This window comes from Oncorhynchus mykiss, chromosome 15, assembly GCF_057628025.1.
Source record: "Oncorhynchus mykiss isolate SJ-2025 chromosome 15, ASM5762802v1, whole genome shotgun sequence".
Taxonomy (NCBI): Eukaryota; Metazoa; Chordata; class Actinopteri; order Salmoniformes; family Salmonidae; genus Oncorhynchus; species Oncorhynchus mykiss.
Genome location: NC_143036.1, coordinates 66,312,154 through 66,329,703, shown reverse-complemented (window position 1 = coordinate 66,329,703; position 17,550 = coordinate 66,312,154). Strand labels below are relative to the sequence as shown.

At 44.2% G+C, this 17,550-nt stretch overlaps 2 protein-coding genes across 5 annotated transcripts; both read left to right on the top strand.

Moving 5' to 3' along the window:
- The first annotated feature begins 490 nt into the window (after positions 1–490).
- On the top strand, positions 491–5,155 carry LOC110490577 (lumican). 3 transcript variants are annotated; one of them, XM_021564008.3, is made up of 3 exons: positions 491–1,454; positions 2,402–3,277; positions 3,547–5,155. In XM_021564008.3, the coding sequence occupies exons 2-3, from the start codon at positions 2,404–2,406 to the stop codon at positions 3,699–3,701; spliced, it is 1,029 nt and encodes a 342-aa protein (XP_021419683.2). In that variant the 5' UTR covers positions 491–1,454; positions 2,402–2,403; the 3' UTR covers positions 3,702–5,155. The 3 variants fall into 3 exon arrangements, with proteins under 3 accessions (XP_021419683.2, XP_090057012.1, XP_090057013.1); XM_090200886.1 differs by having other exon boundaries at positions 1,344–1,510; positions 2,397–3,277; XM_090200887.1 differs by having other exon boundaries at positions 1,438–1,510.
- Positions 5,156–9,291: 4,136 nt separating this feature from the next.
- LOC110490576 (keratocan) lies at positions 9,292–16,781 on the top strand. Of its 2 annotated transcripts, none has more exons than XM_036944944.2 (3): positions 9,292–9,564; positions 14,517–15,397; positions 15,565–16,781. In XM_036944944.2, exons 1-3 carry the CDS (start codon positions 9,344–9,346, stop codon positions 15,732–15,734), a joined length of 1,272 nt encoding a protein of 423 aa, XP_036800839.1. In that variant the 5' UTR covers positions 9,292–9,343; the 3' UTR covers positions 15,735–16,781. The 2 variants fall into 2 exon arrangements, with proteins under 2 accessions (XP_036800839.1, XP_021419681.2); XM_021564006.3 differs by lacking the exon at positions 9,292–9,564 and adding an exon at positions 12,331–12,816.
- The last annotated feature ends 769 nt before the right edge of the window (positions 16,782–17,550 follow it).

The window sequence follows — 17,550 nt, the reverse complement described above, 5'->3', positions numbered from 1 at the left end:
CAATTGAATCCAGACGACAGCCCTGCAGTGACGCAAGAGTTGAACATAAACAAAGAAAGTTGAAATTGGGAAACCACTATAATTTCAGTCTTCTTCAGCAATTTCAACAAAATCTTCTAGAAGAGCCATTGTCTTGAAACGTGTACTGTAGATGCAGTGCAGTCTGCAGATGGATAGTTGGATATGGAAGGAGATGAAGAGCACTTTGAAGTGTGTGAAGATAAATGGAGGGAGGAGGAGAAGGAGGGGGTCTGACGGCACTTGAGTGATTTACAGTGGGGATCAGAGGAGGTTGGTGGGAGGAGCTATAGGAGGACGGGCTCATCGTAATGGCTGGAATGGAATGAATTGAACAGAGTCAAACATGTGGTTTCCATATGTTTGATGTGTTTGATACGGGTTCAATGAGCCCGTCCTCCCATACCTTCTCCCACCAGCCTCCTCTGCTGGGGACATATGGAATTCATTGGACTCACGTCTGCCTCACCTTACTTTCCTCTATTATGGTACCATGTGTTTACCATGAAGAGGCAGATGAGGTTAGGGTTTAGGGGCTAGGCACTCTCCACGGGCTCGGAAGAAAGCGGATGTTTACGGTTTTCAGGAATACGGTATTTTCAACCTAACTTCCCGTTTCACCTGAAAAACGGATGTGGGGACTTGGGAGTCTTCTTACACCTGCTACGTTAGGTTAGGGGCTAGGGGTCCATTTGGGATTCAGCATAGGCTGTTTTATAATCCATTTCTGGTCCACTAAGACCTTGTCACTTTTTCCGAGACCCTATTTAAGGTTTCATGCTGCAGCATAACAATTGGCAGCTGGCTCTGGCTGCAGATAGTTTTTCCACACACCTTCTTTACCATTCCAGGAACCTTTCGTTTGAACTTGTATCCTCTTCGCTTTTTTGTTAGTAGGGGAAAGGAAGAAAGGGAGGTGGTTGTTTGGTGGAAAGGGAGGAAAAATTACAGATATATATGATGCCATGTGTCCTTTGTGAGGCTTCGCATCCTCATTCACACACGAGGCGAACCTTGTATCTCAGACTGCACTGGTGCACCTGTGACTGGTTAGGCAGAGCCCATAATTCTCAGATTCCATGCCTTAAAAACTCATGTCGATGCCATCGTCTTTGTATACTAGAGTGTGACTTCAGTTTGGGCAGCTGCCTTCTGTCAATCCGGGACCACAGTCATCTGAAGAAGCAGAAGCTTTCCCACTCCTTTCCCTCGCTCTCTCTTTCTCTCACTCTCTTTATCTCCCCCTCCCTCTCCCTTTCCCCCTTTCCCTCGCTCTCTCTTTCTCTCACTCTCTTTATCTCCCCCTCCCTCTCCCTTTCTCCCTCGTTCTCCTCCCTCTCTCCAGAGACATCTGGCTTTTGAGCAACCACAGTCTTCTTACCTGCTGACCTTCTATCCCACACGCAGAGGGAGAGAGAGAGAGAGAGGAGAGAAAGGTAAGAGGAATGGACTCTTGTCATTTCCTGAAGGATTCCAGCTCGGTTGTCCCTAGGTATTTGGTCTTTCCATGCTGGGATTGATAGCCAGCCCAGTCCCAGCTAACCTCTGGGGGAGGATTGTGTGTGATACAGGGTTAACTAGTTGTCACTTGACAAGAGAAATGAGTGGAGAGATTTTTGTACTTCGACGTTATCTGATGCTTGTCATGTTGCGTTGGACAATGTGTTGTTCTTATATTGCACCATGGCATGAATGCATTTATAAAATGAATACACTGTATTGATGCACAGTATTGTTAGTCAAAGTCTTGTTAGTCAAAGGCATTAATGTATTTGCATTTGCAGTACGGTATTATCATGTGATGACATGTCATACTTTAAATCAACATATTGAGTTAAATCATCTTAAAAGTGTCAATATGTTGTGATGATATTTATTGCCTTTATTTGTTGACATTATAAAGTGTGTGTTCACTGAAAAACCTGCATCGTTGGTTCATACATAGTTCTGAGTATTTACAGTAGGGATCTGCCTCTTTTTTTAAAGAGATTTACAGTTCACTGGTATTACCAGATTGCTGCTTTAGGGTGATTCATGAATAGTTTGTCAATTGAGCTTTTTCAATAGATGTTTTTTCTCTCTCAGGGAACCCTAGTGGCCTGAGATGAATGTTTCTAACTTGGAATCTGTAACAAGTCCATTCTTTACCAGTTTATGTCGTCTATCATGCAATCGAAATGTCATGTATTTAACTGTTCAAATAGAGTTTGTTCTCTGTAGATTTTAAAATCAAAGTGCCACTCAGGATAATAGTCGGTAAGGCTATGTATGAAATGTTTAAGATGTGGTAAACAAACTTTTGCTGACTTTCTACCCGTTTCACTTGACGTTTTGTTCTTTGTCTTCCTTTCTCCCTCTGTCTGTTTTCTTCTCCCCAGTACAGTTATGTTTCCCCTCCGTGTCCCCATCTTTGCCGTGCTGGTAAGCCTGACCGTGGGTCAGTACGATGACTACGACTACCAGCCGGCCTCCCAGTATGGCCCGTCCAGCGCCAACTGTGCCCAGGAATGCGAGTGCCCCATCAACTTCCCCACTGCCATGTACTGTGACTCCCGCAACCTTAAGTTTGTGCCCATTGTGCCCTCAGGCATCAAGTACCTGTACCTGCAGAACAATCTGATCGAGGAGATCAAGGCTGGGGTCTTCGACAACGTCACGGCTGAACTCCGTTGGCTGGTCCTGGACCATAACCAGATCACCAATGAGAAGGTGGCCAAGGGAACCATCGACAAGCTGACCGGACTTCATAAGATCTTGTTCAGCTTCAACAAACTGACGGAAGCTGTGATCCCTCCCTCCATGTCTTTGGACGAGCTGAAGATGATGAACAACCAGCTGTCCAAGTTCCCCGCAGGGAGTCTGGCCGGCATGCAGAACCTGACCTCAGTCCACCTCCAGAACAACGAGTTGACCTCTAAAGCTCTTAACGGGGTCTTCAAGGGCCTCAACAAGCTGGTGGCCATAGACTTGACCAACAACAAGCTGAAGAAGCTGCCCTCAGGCATGCCCAGTTCGCTGGAGACCTTCTATGGCGATCACAATGGCATCAGCAGCATCGCCGCCGGGGACCTCAAAGAGCTGCCCAAGCTGGCGTACCTGAGGTTGGCCTACAATCAGATGACGGATGCAGGGATTCCGGCGGGCGTGTTCAATGTGACGAGCCTGATCGAGCTGGATCTGTCCTACAACAAGCTGCAGTCCATCCCTGAGATCAACGAACAGCTGGAGCATCTCTATCTGCAGGTCAACGAAATCAACAGTGAGTGATTTTCTTTGTGTTTCCTATTTTTTTCATTCTCTTTTCTCTTCTCTCTCTTTTCTCTATTCTCATTTCTCTCTTTCAACATTCTCTTTCCATTCTCTTTCTCTATTTTGACATTGCAATTACAAATACATCTAAATCAGTCATATCCATCCTCAAGTCTACCTCCAGGAAGTGTCAGGCAATCGGTGTAGCATGTGTACATACAGTTGGAAATGTTGAATCATGTATGAGTCAGTTCACCAAACCCCTTCCCACCCTTCCAGAGTTCAACCTGGAGAATATTTGCAAGTTCTCTGGCCCTCTGAACTACTCCAGACTGAAGCACCTGCGTCTGGATGGGAACAACATCACACATGCCGACCTACCCCATGACTCCTCCAACTGCCTGCGCCAAGCCTCTGACATCATCTTCGACTAAGGACCCTCCCCTCATCCGCAAGTCTCCCTCTGTGACCCTCCCCCGGCACCACGACCTACCCTAAACTAATCCTTCAAACCCCAATAGACACAATGTGGCTATTTTCCAATATCTACAATAGCATACTACTCAGAGTATACGGCCAATATGTTTCTTTATTCTAAGTGGAATGCTGGTGTGGATAATGAACCCGAGCGACAGTGTTTGCAACAACCCTAAATATGTATCCTCCCCCTACCGGCGAAATCGAGGTCACCTCTGTCAACTCATCGGTAGTCCTTTCTGTAAACACAGACTATGAAATAACAAACCAACAAAGGTTAGAAACCCCGGAGAGACCTTTATTTTGCAGTGCATCATGGTATTCTCATGACAACCATAGGGTATTTTGGCCGTAGCAAATGGCTGGCCCTGTACTAATAGTTTTACCCAAATTTGCGGCAAATCAAACAATCGGCCACAATATAATGTAATGGTGCCTCGTAAAAAGCACTTGAACTGTACTTGTCTTTACTTGTTTAAAAAAAAAGGTGCCTGTTCTTGTGCAAAAGAGACAATATAGGAACATAGGGATTCCTGAATGAAGTGATTTTAATGAAAAAGCATCTCACACACTTCAAACATTCCAAAAGTAGTGGCACATGTTGTTTTCAGACAAGTACATTGAGGAATATGGGAATAAATCTCACTTGCAAATAAATGCATTGCCCATTCCTCTTTTGTATGTTTGTCATGATGTTTTTTTAAAGGTTTCTTGTATTTAGTCAGTACACTCCCAGAATCACATTGCTGTGCAAAAGACCTGCAGGTAAGGAATAAAAGTATCTAAGAGAGCTGTGTTGTGTACTCTGGTGTAATGTCTACTGGGGAAACATTGAACAGTGGAACACTTTTGGAACCAAATTAAAACTCATATGTCATATGTCAAAAGCTGTGGCATATTCCCCACCTTTCTGTATGAATGTTGTGGGGAAAGTTATTAACCATCCTTATCGACAAGATTAAAAGGCTTGACACTGAATAGCTCTGCTGAAGTAATTTACTGTTTTTTTAATGAGTTATCATGCAGTTAAATAAGAGTCAATCGCCCGTTCATTGCAGATCACCGTTGTTATGCCGACATTTATACAACATTTGCATTGCTTGCATGCATCTCATGGTAACTCTGTATGATAATAAAAGCTAGCATTTGACGTTTTTATCCATTCATGGTTACCTTGTTTGCCATGTTTCATGTGTGCTTTTGCCCGTATAGCTTTATCAGAATAGCAACAATTTGTTGTGACGCTAACTTTATCTTGCTCTGTTGTGGCAACGTTGGTGGAATGTCATGTGCTATTTGGGCAGAGTATATCCCGATTTATTTTCATTATGGCTTTTGACTCAGTAATCGCTGGTGAATTTACTGTGAGGACATAACATACATTTGAATAAACTACATTTCCAATACTCATGTGTGGTAAATGTTTGTTTTAAACCTATAATACTCAGTCGTAAATTCAGCAGAAGGTTTTTTTAAATGACTACATTTACCATATACTGTTTCCTGAGGAAACAGACAGTAAATGTGTCTGCAGTATGACAACATACACAAAACACGTGACACAAGAAGAAAGAGATCTATCTAGTCTCTTACCCCCCAGGCCCAACACTGACACAAGAAGAAAGAGATCTATCTAGTCTCTTACCCCCCAGGCCCAACACTGACACAAAAAGAAAGAGATCTCTCTAGTCTCTTACCCCCCAGGCCCAACACTGACACAAGAAGAAAGAGATCTCTCTAGTCTCTTACTCCCCAGGCCCAACACAGACACAAGAAGAAAGAGATTTCTCTAGTCTCTTACTCCCCAGGCCCTACACGTGGCACAAGAAGAATGGGATCTATCTAGTCTCTTACCTCCCAGGCCCTACACTGACACATGTATGTTGCTTCTTACTTTAAGTTTTCCTGAGTGGGTTGTGTTTTAGGGGTTAATGTGTTGTGTTTGGGCCTGCACCACGATGGTTGGCAACTCTCTTCCTGCAGGAAATGGGTCTTCTCCCAGTGTCATGCTGTGTCTCTGTACATGAATATCAAGTGGAACATTCTGATCTATTCCATATTCTCCTTGGATGGGTGGGTGGGTGGGTTTGGTGGGTTTGGTGGATGGGTGGGAGGGTGGATGTAGTGCCAGTGCAGGCATGTAGGTATGTAGATCCTATGGTCCTGGAGGGCTGCAGGGGTTGCAGGGTTTGACTGGGGCCCAGAGCTGACGGCTCAGTTGAGGTAGCTGTGACTATCCACACAGTTAGCCTTGATGTAATGATGTGTGGTAAACAGGTTTTTGGTGTTCCAATAATAAACAGTAAGTAACGCCAAACAGGTCAAGCAGCCACTTGGGTGATGTTTGGAGGCCATTTTGTGCTTTGGGAGTCATTTGTGCAGTGTGCACCACCTCCAACACAGGATCATAACTAAAGTATGGCCCAGTGGTGATTTTCCATCAGAATGATGAACAACCAGCTGTCCAACCAGCTGTCCAACCAGCAGTGCGCGCTAACCAAGGTTGCCAGGTGCACGGTGTTTCCTCCGACACATTGGTGCGGCTGGATTCCAGGTTGGTTGCAAGCTGTGTTAAGAAGCAGTGCGGCTTGGTTGGGTTGTGTATCGGAGGACGCATGACTTTCAACCTTCGTCTCTCCCGATGAGATAAGATAGTAGCTACTAAACAATTGGACACCACGAAATTGAGGAGAAAACGGGGGAAAAGAAAAAAGAAAAAAGAATGACATAAACACGTAATTCCTCCGTGTTCCAAACAGGTCTACACGTAGGCACTGGTTGTTTTTGCAGATGGTTTTGCAGATGTTGACAACCTCTCTGAAGCGTCCAGGGTGGGTGGGACTGGGGGAGTCCATTTGGGATATGGAGAGGGGATTTCAGGGAAGAGCTGATGGATGAGCAGAACCAGTGGACTAATGCGTTTCTCACATTGTACCAATCTGTAATCCCATACACTCCTCCTCATCTTTTTCAAAGACCAGACATGGCAAATTCCTGCCGCAGACAGTCCACAGACAAATACACCGTCCAGAGTGAGGAACGTTGGACTAATTTGGTGAAGCAATTCTTCCAGTTCAAATGCCGAGGCTGAGAAATTACGAAAGTGCCAGTGTTGCGGGAGGGATATTTTAAAACATTTACTCCCTCATGTGGAAACATGCATCTGTTGGTTTTCTTGTGTAGTTTTACACGGAATACATTTCTGTTTTAATGTGTAGTAGGAGTGAACTGTTAGCATGCTGCCTATGTAAAGTCGTATTTGGGATGGGATCTGTGGTGTCGGCTAACTCGTGCATGCCTAATTAGAGCAGGCACTTTCTACAGGCTCCAGGTCAGCTAATTAACTAAACGTCTTTAGCGAGTATCACTGAACAGGTTGCCAGACGTTAAATTTTTCTAGCCTGTTACTCGTAATAAGATCCCGCTGTTATAGTCCATCACACCTTGCAATTGCTCCTCATGCACAAATAATATCGTTGAGAGGGGTATATTATATTTGACACAGTGGTTTTCTTTTACTCTAGGCTGAGTGCTATTCTGCCGGTGCTTTTATATGTCTAGTCACTCTAGAATATTCCTGGATATTCTTTGACCTAAACAAGAGACCTACCTCAAATGACGTCCTATGGAAATTTGTACCAATTGAAGCATGAGCGGCAGGATTTATTAAACCCCTAAATGACCTAGATGACATGTATCATATTAGTCTTTACAATATTGCTCACATCTTACTGTGTTTTTGCACAACCATTCTTACTGATTCCAAATCCAATATAATTTCCTCCTCTTCCTCCTCGCCATTTCCGTTGGAGAATAGCTTGGAGCTCTTGCTGCCATGTCTAGACAATAAAGCCCTTCATAAAGTCATGGCCCGCACTTCCTCTTCCCTGCCTTTGGAAATGTTTCATGAAAGTTTAATCAGCTGCCTGGCCAGGACGTTCGGCTCAAAGGCCCATCCTAGGCACCTTCTCCAGCTGTTCTCACTCTGCGCTTTCTTTCCTCCTCTGTTAAATGTTTTTGTCTCCCCTCTCTCCCTCCCTCCTTTCTCTATTTTCTCTGTCTGAATAGTCAATTTCTGTGATCATCAACTAGATTCAGCCATGGGATGATTTTTTTCTTGAGCGGATGGTCGAGTGGTTGGAATATAATTACAAATCATTTGCAGACTGCAAATTGATTTCAAGAAGCCCAAACAGATATAATATTTGACTAAAACAAAATAATTCAAAATATTGCTTACATTTGTATACAATCCGTGTGTCTCCGTACTATGCATGAGAAGACTTGGGAAGAGATTTCCTAAATTAAAATCACTGATTTCCTGGTGTTTTTATATTCTTATATCCAACAATGAAAATAATTTTTGCTCAGAAAACTTTGGGGGCAAGTTTTCTCCCTACTCTCTTTCCCATATCCTCTATTCTCTCGCCCCCTCAATTTTCCCTACTCTCTTTCCCATATCCTCTATTCTCTCGCCCCCTCAATTCTCCCTACTGTCTTTCCCATATCCTCTATTCTCTCGTCCCCTCAATTCTCCCTACTCTCTTTCCCATATCCTCTATTCTCTCGCCCCCTCAATTCTCCCTACTCTCTTTCCCATATCCTCTATTCTCTCGCCCCCTCAATTCTTCCTACTCTCTTTCCCATATCCTCTATTCTCTCGCCCCCTCAATTCTCCCTACTCTCTTCCCATATCCCCTATTCTCTCGCCCCCTCAATTCTCCATCTCCCCGTTTCGTTCTCCTTCTCTCTCTCCACAGAGAGCAGGATCCAGATGTCCCCGCTCTGCTCTTTTCCGCCCTGGGCCTGACCTGTTTATCACACACAAACAGAGAAAGAGAGAGAAAGAGAGAGAGAGAGAGAGAGAGAGAGAGAGAGAGAACGGAATACATAAACAGACGGCCTGAAGGGATGAAGGGACGGTAGAGAGAGAGGTAGAGTGCTGCAGTGTTAACCCTGTCAATGTTCTTTGTGTGTGTGCATGTTGCTCTGTTTGTGTCACTAAGTGCCTGTGAGTGTTAGTACTCAGTAGCCTTACATTCTTGGTTATCAAGGTGCCTGAACAATTTCCTAAGCTCCACTCAGTCCTGGACTGTCACTATGATAAACATAACCTACGAAGAGGTCATGTGCATTGCTATGGCGATGATGATGGGGTGCAGGCCGACGTTCCAGCTTGGGCCGGGACAATACCAGTATCACCATATTTTTTCCATGGCAACAATTAAAACACAAAGCAGACCAAACTCTTTGGTCCTTTAAAAACTTGCTGTATGCTGGGCTGGTGAAAAGTAGCCAATGAACACTACCGAAAAGACAATCCCCACCCTTACCCGCACACACCCATACCCCCACCCTTACCCGCGCACACACACACACACACCCACCCTCACCCCCATCCTCACCTGTACACCCCACCCTCACACACACACACACCCCCACCCTCACCCCTACCCCCACCCTCACCCACACACACACACCCACCCTCACCCGTACACCCCACCCACCCTCACACACACCCCCAACCTTAACCCTACCCCTACTCGTACCCCCCCACCCTCACCCTCACACACACACCCTCTCTCTGCTCCACCAGTGGATGTCAAACAGCCTTGAGGAAATAATATTAAAAACAATACAGAATCTAATAGGGCTTTCTCTCTCTCTCTCTCCTCCTTGGTCGCAGGGAGCAACTGAGACTGTTAGAGCACTGTGGACCAGCACCAGAGAAGAGTACTGGAGGACCAGACCACCACTACTACCCCTGAGCCAAGCATCACCTGGCCATACACTACCAACAAACACCGTTTGGAGAAGCAGGTATTGTTTTTCCTGAAGAGGGGTGAAAGGCTAAAAGGGGTGTGGATGGGTCATCCTTTTCAGTTCTTTTCTTTTGGGGGGCATTATTTACATCTGGAGAGACTGATATGAGAAGTATTCTGGTCTTTACCTTTGATCTTGTGCCGCGTGCCAGTTTCTGTTCCAAAAACGAACAATGCGATCAAGAGATCAAGCTGTATTTTGTGCAGTTTGCTGCAGTCTTGCAGGGGGTGTGCCATTCAATTAGAATTAGAACAGGTTTTTGGCACAAGTGTACTCGCAGATTGTTTCTTAGTTAAATGTCTCCCTTGAAAAGTATGTTTTGAAGTTTGTTAGTGGAAAGAAATAATGGAAGTGGAAGAGTGGAAGTGGAAGAGTTTATAGAAATGTTTGTGGTCATACACACATCCTTAAAAACGTAGGTGCTGGGCTAAAGAATGAAACATGAAAAGAACAGAGGCCTGCATAATGAATATGCTCCCATTTTACCACCTTTTACTGGCAACGGTTCAATCCAGCACTGAACATTGTCAGGTCAAGAGCAGGTGGTAAATTGAGAGCATATTCAGTGCTGTTCTTTCCAAGTGGAAGAGTTTATTCCATAATCAGTCTCTTGTAAATATCCATAGATACTATTGTAAAATCTGCAGAGATAAAAACTGCATCATGTTTGATATTCCAATGCCAGACCTAGTTCTGCTTTCCAGAGCCTTGTAGTCTTATGTTGACACAGGGCTTGTTTAACACAGCTGTAACTGAGCTGAATGTCCTCTGATCAATGCTGGAGAGAAGTCCATTTCATTTCAGCGCAGTCATCAAGTAGAGCTGAACCCAACTGAAGCCCGTTCAAACTCAGTCCTTTAACTAATTAACATAGCTGGCTTTGACTGGAAACCTCTTCCAGGAAATTGGCATTATCATACTCCTCCACATGTTTCCTTTCAGATTGTCAAACAGGGAAGTGGCCAACATTTGTTTTTCCATCCTGCTTTGTTCCATTCTGCAACATAATGAGAAGCCCTGAGTGACAAGTTAATACAGTGAGATTATGAAAACTTGGTTGTCGCTTTGCCATTAAATCAATAGTAATGTAGTTATACTAATGAAAATCCTAATGGATGGATTCCCTTGTGGTGCATATCTGCAGTCTTTCATTTGATTAGAGACATGTGATTCCCATCAAGACGAGGTAAAAACATGACTGAAGTATTGCCAAGTTACTGTGGTTGATTTGCAGTGCAGAACACTTCATTAATTGTTATTGTTTGTCCATTTCATGCACATTTCTCATGACCAGTTTTACTATATAGTTACTGCTGATGTGTAAGTGCATCTAAAGAGAAACAGATGATTTTATAAATTAAATGTAACCCTTATTTTATCATGTAAGTTGACTGAGAACACATTCTCATGTACAGCAACGACCTGGGGAATTGTTACAGGGGAGAGGAGGGGGATGAATGAGCCAATTGGAAGCTGGGGATGATGTGTAGGTGTGGAGCACTTGACTCTGGCAATGACCACACCTTTCTCCATCTTTATTGATATACCAGCTCTGCTAGACTGATACCACTATAGAGTGGTGGGCGTATGCTGAGGGTGCCTTTTCAACAGCAAAGTGTTTTGTGATGGAGATGGAGATGGAGGTCAAACAAACTGTAGACCGTTATCTGAGAGCATGTCAGATGAGATGCTGTATATGCCAAACCAGAAACTCACATATTTTCATTATGAGTGGACATGACGTAAACAATATGCATCACTGATTTGCAACTTCCAGGTTTTGAAAACAGCTAAGTCTTTTTAGGAGTTTTCCATTTTTGAGTGAAAGCAACATGGTGTCTGTTCCCATTGAGGTAAAATAACCTGTGAGGAGATATGCACCGTGATTGATGCACAGTCACTGTTCATTCGTTTACCTTCACGTTTTACTCTTTGACCTTTGAAGTGTAGTCGGTTTAAATGTGTTGGGGATTTAAGGTAGCTAAATTCTCTTGAGGGGTTAGAGTGATTCTACCTCTCACATTGTGTTGAGGAGTGACTGTATTGTGTGCTAGCAGCTTGCCAGACACGAGACGATCCCTATTGGTCTCTCGCGGCACATCTTGGATCAAGGCTAGCTCCAACCTGGACAAGCCAATCAGATGAGATTATCCCAAGGTATTAGGTGGGCCTATGGCAGCTTCAAAGGAAATGAGAATGAGCAAAACAAAATGACCTACCCATCCCAGCTAGCCCAACCCCAATGATAACTTGAGAACACTTTGCCAACCCAGTCTACACCTTTTAAATCCCCTTATTGTAACTCTAACCCCACCCCATTAAGTCTCATGTCTGGACAGACCGATGTGTACTTAATTGTACTGGGTTTGATTTATTTTAAGGTCAGAGTCTGATTGTATCCGATTGTGCTAGAAGATTATTGGGTGGGTCCGTATCAGAAAGGATTTAAACAAATCTGAATCATTAGCAAAAGCCAATTTGTTCCCACAGTGTATAATTTGTTTGCAGTTCTCTGAATTCCAATTCAGAGAACTGTCAGAAAGAACACCAAGGACTGAAAGACATTGTCAAAGCCATATGTTGTGAGTAGGATAATCCTATTGTCGTGAATTGGCCCAAAAGAGGGCCATCAGCATATCCTTTATCATGCCAACACAAGGAGACACTGTGACCATATTTCTACTGGGTTTTTATAGCCAAGTCACTATTATGAGGAACACATGGATTGCTATTGCACTATTCTGCACAGAAATTGTTTCTTTCAAACAGAGTTGAGTTGTTCCATTCAGACATCGCTGCCTGATTAGCGCTAAGAACATTAGAGATCTCAGCAGGACATTTACCTGAAGGACATAAACAGAGAGATGATGCCAAGTGCCAACTATGGGAGAACGGGGAGTGGACAGAAGGGTTAGGGTGGTTTCATAGTGAGTATAGGCCCGTATTAGCCTGATTTTGAAGTGGGCCAAGTCTCAAGGCCTCAGCTACCACACCGCCACAGGCTTAACAGGGAAAGAGTCACCGCATGGATTATGACCTCTGATTACAGGCCTCTGATTGGCCGAGAGGAACTACAGTGTGACTGTCAATGAAGGGTTCCCACCAACTGAATGAAGACACCGATGGTACAAATACAGGGGAGGTGAGCGGTGTTTCTCTGAGTTTGGGACTACAGTTGCTACCACATTTCTTGAGCAAGGCAGAAACAGGGCGCAAAGACAGACTTTGGAAAATCTCTTGAACTCAAAGGTACGTGTGGTTCTAGGGGACGATTAAATTGGGTTTCCAGTTTGAGGAAAAGTAGGTATAGATGGGACTTTGCTTGCAAACTAATGGTCACAAAGACAATATGAGTTCAGTTCTGGGAGGTGAAAGTTGAGGCACATTGATTGGCTGGACCTTTATTTGGCGATTTTCTGCTTTCATTTGTACTATACAGTAGGTAATCTTGCACTGAAAAGCCAGAGCTTGTGAATGGCTTTGAGGCTTTGAACGAGTGAGGCTCTGGAGAGATTCCAGTTATGGTCTTTACGGCAGTTTGCTTAACAGGAATTTCCCATTTGACAAATGTGATAAGTAAAAGTAACTTTTCCTGACCTTGGCCAAACTAAATACTAGCAGCTATAATTATGGTCAGGTGGAAAGTTTAACCCAACAGTTGGGTCTCTAAGTTTAGAGGCATAGATACATTGTGTTCCATAGATCTTTGGCCCCGTACAGTGAGATACGAGGTGCCAGGGGCCCCAGAACCAGGTGAGCGGGCCACGTCTTTGAAGTGGGCCCAGCCACAACCCGGCCTGTTGAAAATTAGTTCCAGACCAACGTGTGGAGCACACACCAAGAATTTAAAACAGCACCAGATGACAGTTGAGAGGAATCAAGCATTCTGGGACAGGATGGGTGGATGTGCTATTGCAGAGTTTAGATGCCTCTGAGTTTTTGTCTGCCTCTGTCAATCTCTTTGTCACTTTGGCTTCCTGTCTCGCTATCATCCCCAGTTCCTCTTTTCTCCATGTTTTTCCTCTTCTATGTAGGTTAATTCCACTTTCTCTGTCATGATTGTGTGGAGAATGTAACTGATTTTATATGCATCTGTGTACTGTATGTATAAATGTTTATATGGCATTCCACGGCTCGGTGTGTTGGTGGGTACTTTAATTCATTACCAATGTCAGGTGTAACAGATTGTGCTTCATCCACAACAGAGTCAGGTGGATTTAGTTTGCTCTGTGTTTTGCTCCTAAAGGAGCACCCAACCTCAGGCCAACCTCTATTGCCTCCTGCATGTGCCAATTTTACAGATTAGCATCCAATCAGAAGTATTCGTGTAAGGCCATTAGCTGACCTGGCAGTGCGTCCTGTCCTTAAGAAAGCGTATAATCTCCCATGGACCCAGTGGACAGCTGGCCTGACCACATGATGTGCCAACGCTCATTAACTTCATGTAAACTCAAATGCTAATGACCTTGCGTCATTGCAGGAGATTTGAAGCTAGCTACGGCTAGTTTGGGCTAGCCATTGATGGAAGGCCTGGCAGTTTTCTCAATAAGGGACTAAATTAATAAGACACCTGGAATCGTTGTTTGCATGTGAATGAACTTAAGGCAGCTTGATGAACACTTGCACACTTAATGCACCATGTCAAAATAAGCTCATCTGTACTTGAAAGCACTTAATCTAAAATAAGGTGAGAGGAAACGAGACTCTCCTATAAAAAAAAAACAGGATAGGTCACAATGAAGTGCTAACACCTACCTGTAGTTCTCAAGCCGGTCCATGTTGAGCTATCTTGGAACATGTAGAGATCATCATCTGTGTATTTGGGTCGGTGTGTTTGTTCAACCATGTTCTTGATCTTGTCTTCAGGGTTTGTGTCTGTGCCTGTATCTGTGTCTGTGTTTTGCATAAGAGTCAGTCTCATCTCATGTGTTTTCTCTCTTCTACCCCAGGCTGAGTGTTAAGATGGCGCTTCTCCTGGCCTTTTCCTCCGTCCTCCTTCTGGTCGGTCCCGCTCTGGCCCAGAGCCCGGACATGTCCTACGAAGACTATATGGCCCAGTTACAGGCCTGTCCCAAAGAGTGCCGCTGCCCGCCCAGCTTCCCCAACGCCGTCTACTGCGACAACAAGGCTCTGAAGCGCATCCCCACCATCCCCCCACACACCTGGTATCTGTACCTGCAGAACAACCTCATCGACGTACTGTCAACAGATGCTCTCCGCAACGCCACGCAGCTGCGCTGGATCAACCTCAACCGCAACCGCATCACCAGCGAGGGCATGGAGGAGGGTGCCCTGGCCGCTATGCTCCGCCTGGTCCACCTCTACATGGACGACAACCTGCTGAGCTCCGTCCCAGCCAACTTGCCCTCCAGCCTGGAGCAGCTGCGCCTCTCCCGCAACCGCATCTCCAAGATCCCCGCCGGGGTGTTCTCAGGTCTGGATCGGCTGACACTGCTGGAACTGCAGGGGAACAAGCTCCAGGATGACGCAGTGACCGAGGTGAGCCTCAAGGGCCTGAGCAACCTGGTCCAGATCAACCTGGCCAAGAACCAGCTTACCACCATGCCCCTGGGCCTCCCCATCACCATCACCCAGCTCTTCCTGGACAACAACGCCATTGAGAAGATCCCCGCTGACTACTTCAAGGGTCTACCCAAGGTGGCCTTCCTCAGGCTCAACCGCAACAAGCTGGGAAACGGCGGGCTGCCCAAGAACGTGTTCAACATGTCCAGCATCCTGGACCTGCAGTTGTCCCATAACCAGCTAACTCAGGTTCCTATGATCCCCTCAGGCCTGGAACACCTCCACTTGGACCACAACCAGATTAAGAGTATGTTTTTGACACTGTTCTAGTTTCATTGATACATTGACTGATTGCCTGGATGGTTAACTGATGATTGGTTTAAAATCCAGATAATTATATTATTATAATCAGTGGAAAATGTATTTGATGAGTTGTAGGACTGTTTTGCTAAGATGGTGTATTTGCAATTGCAGGTGTGAATGGATCTGATATCTGCCCTGTGTCGGCTGATGCTCTGGAGGGCTATGTCACTGAGACCGCTCCTAAACTCCGCTACCTCCGTCTCGATGGCAATGAGGTCAAGCCACCAATACCCAGAGACCTTATGGTGTGCTTCCGTCTCCTCAGGTCCATCGTCATATAAGAAATACACTTCCACCAGCCAATCGCATCTAGCTATAGTTTCCCGGATCCAAGGGCAGATGATTATTAACGAATGGAAGTGACTATGCTAATCTATATGGATTTTTGATCTGTGGACTACTCATTTGCATACTTATGTTGAGAACCACATATTAGACGCCAGGGTTGGGGTCAAACCAAACTCGGTCAATTTAAGAATTAATGCAATGAATTGGTCAATAGAAAATAATGGGCCATTTTCAGTTGTTGAATTGAGTCTCCTGAATTGGTAGAATGGGAATGGAATTGACCTCAACCTTGTTGGGTGAAGGTCACCTGACAATCTGTAGATAGTGTGATTGGACTGCACTACTGTCTTTTGACCACTAGTTGTGCCTTATGTTCGTCCTATAGTCACAAGTGCTTAATGCAACTGTCTGAGTGTGCTGTTTCAATACAGCACAGTTTGGCCTGAAAGTGGTAGAAAACCTTGAAATTGTGTTTTTCCAAAACTCTAAAAAAGACAATAATTTACTATGGCAATGTGATTGGGACAAGATAAGAGGAATATTGTTTATAACCGTATGTATTTAAGGCATGTTGAATCTTCTGATGACTCATTGTCCCCATTCTCTTTCTTTAAATGGAAGTTCATCTTTTGTGAATACCAAAATAATACTTTTTAAACATTCTATACAGCTCCTCTCTGACAGAATAACTTGAATTGATGATATCAGACTTGAAACCAAATTAAAAGCTAATAATTGTATTTTCAAGTTCTCTGTGAATATGAATATGTTGAGCTAACTTTAGACACATGCTTGTCCACACAAACATGCAATTGTTTGCTCTTTCACATTTAGCTAATTTATTTAATTGTCTGTTTTTCACTGAATTCACTGAATTCTTGATCACTGTCTCAAATGTGAAGTTCCATTTTGTTCTCAATGGGTCAACCTTTTTGCAGTCATCTTACGTATTTCAGAAATGCCAAGTTGTGAATTCCTTATACAGTCACTAATATAATTAAACATTTTTCTGGAAAAACATTAAACGAAGGAAGAAATATGTTGCATTAATCACCTTCCCTTCTATAGACACACTCACAAACACACACACACAGACAGACACAAACAGACAGAAAGAGACTCAATCACACTCACACAGAGACCTAGAAACCACACATTCTTTGAGTGCATATTTGCGGTAGACTCTATGACTTACTGCTTAATAGTTGGAGAGCTAAAGTCTCACAGAATGCACTCCCATATGCACCAAGGAAGCCGTGCCAGAGGAAGACCAGAGAAAACACTGAGTCTCAAGCCGCTGGCCTGGTAATGATATCATGAAGGTGTTGTCACTTTATGATCTCTCTCAGGACACATTTCCACCATTCTGCTATAGCCAATGTTTGGTGACCGATGGAATCGACAGTACAGTCAGAGTACTATTCTTGCAGGAATACCACAACAGTGGCGAACACACTCAGTAATGCAACAACGTGCAAGAATTGACAGGGATTGTTATTGTTGGCCAGAAGCAAGCATTCCTCATGTCAGTTGTGATCAATCACTCTCGCTTCATATTGCCTTCTTCAGAACTTTCTCTCCCTCTCTAAATCTCTCTTTCCTTTTCATGGTTGGTGTTTTTAATTGATTGTAGCTTCATATTTTAGCTAGTAACAGTAAAATATGAGTCAATTAACCACCATCATAAACCAATCCCTTCTCAGAATCATGCTGTGGTTAGTAAAATCAGAACTCCACCTGACCATAGCTATACACTGAGTGTACAAAACATTACAAACAACTGCATTTTCCATGACATAGACTGACCAG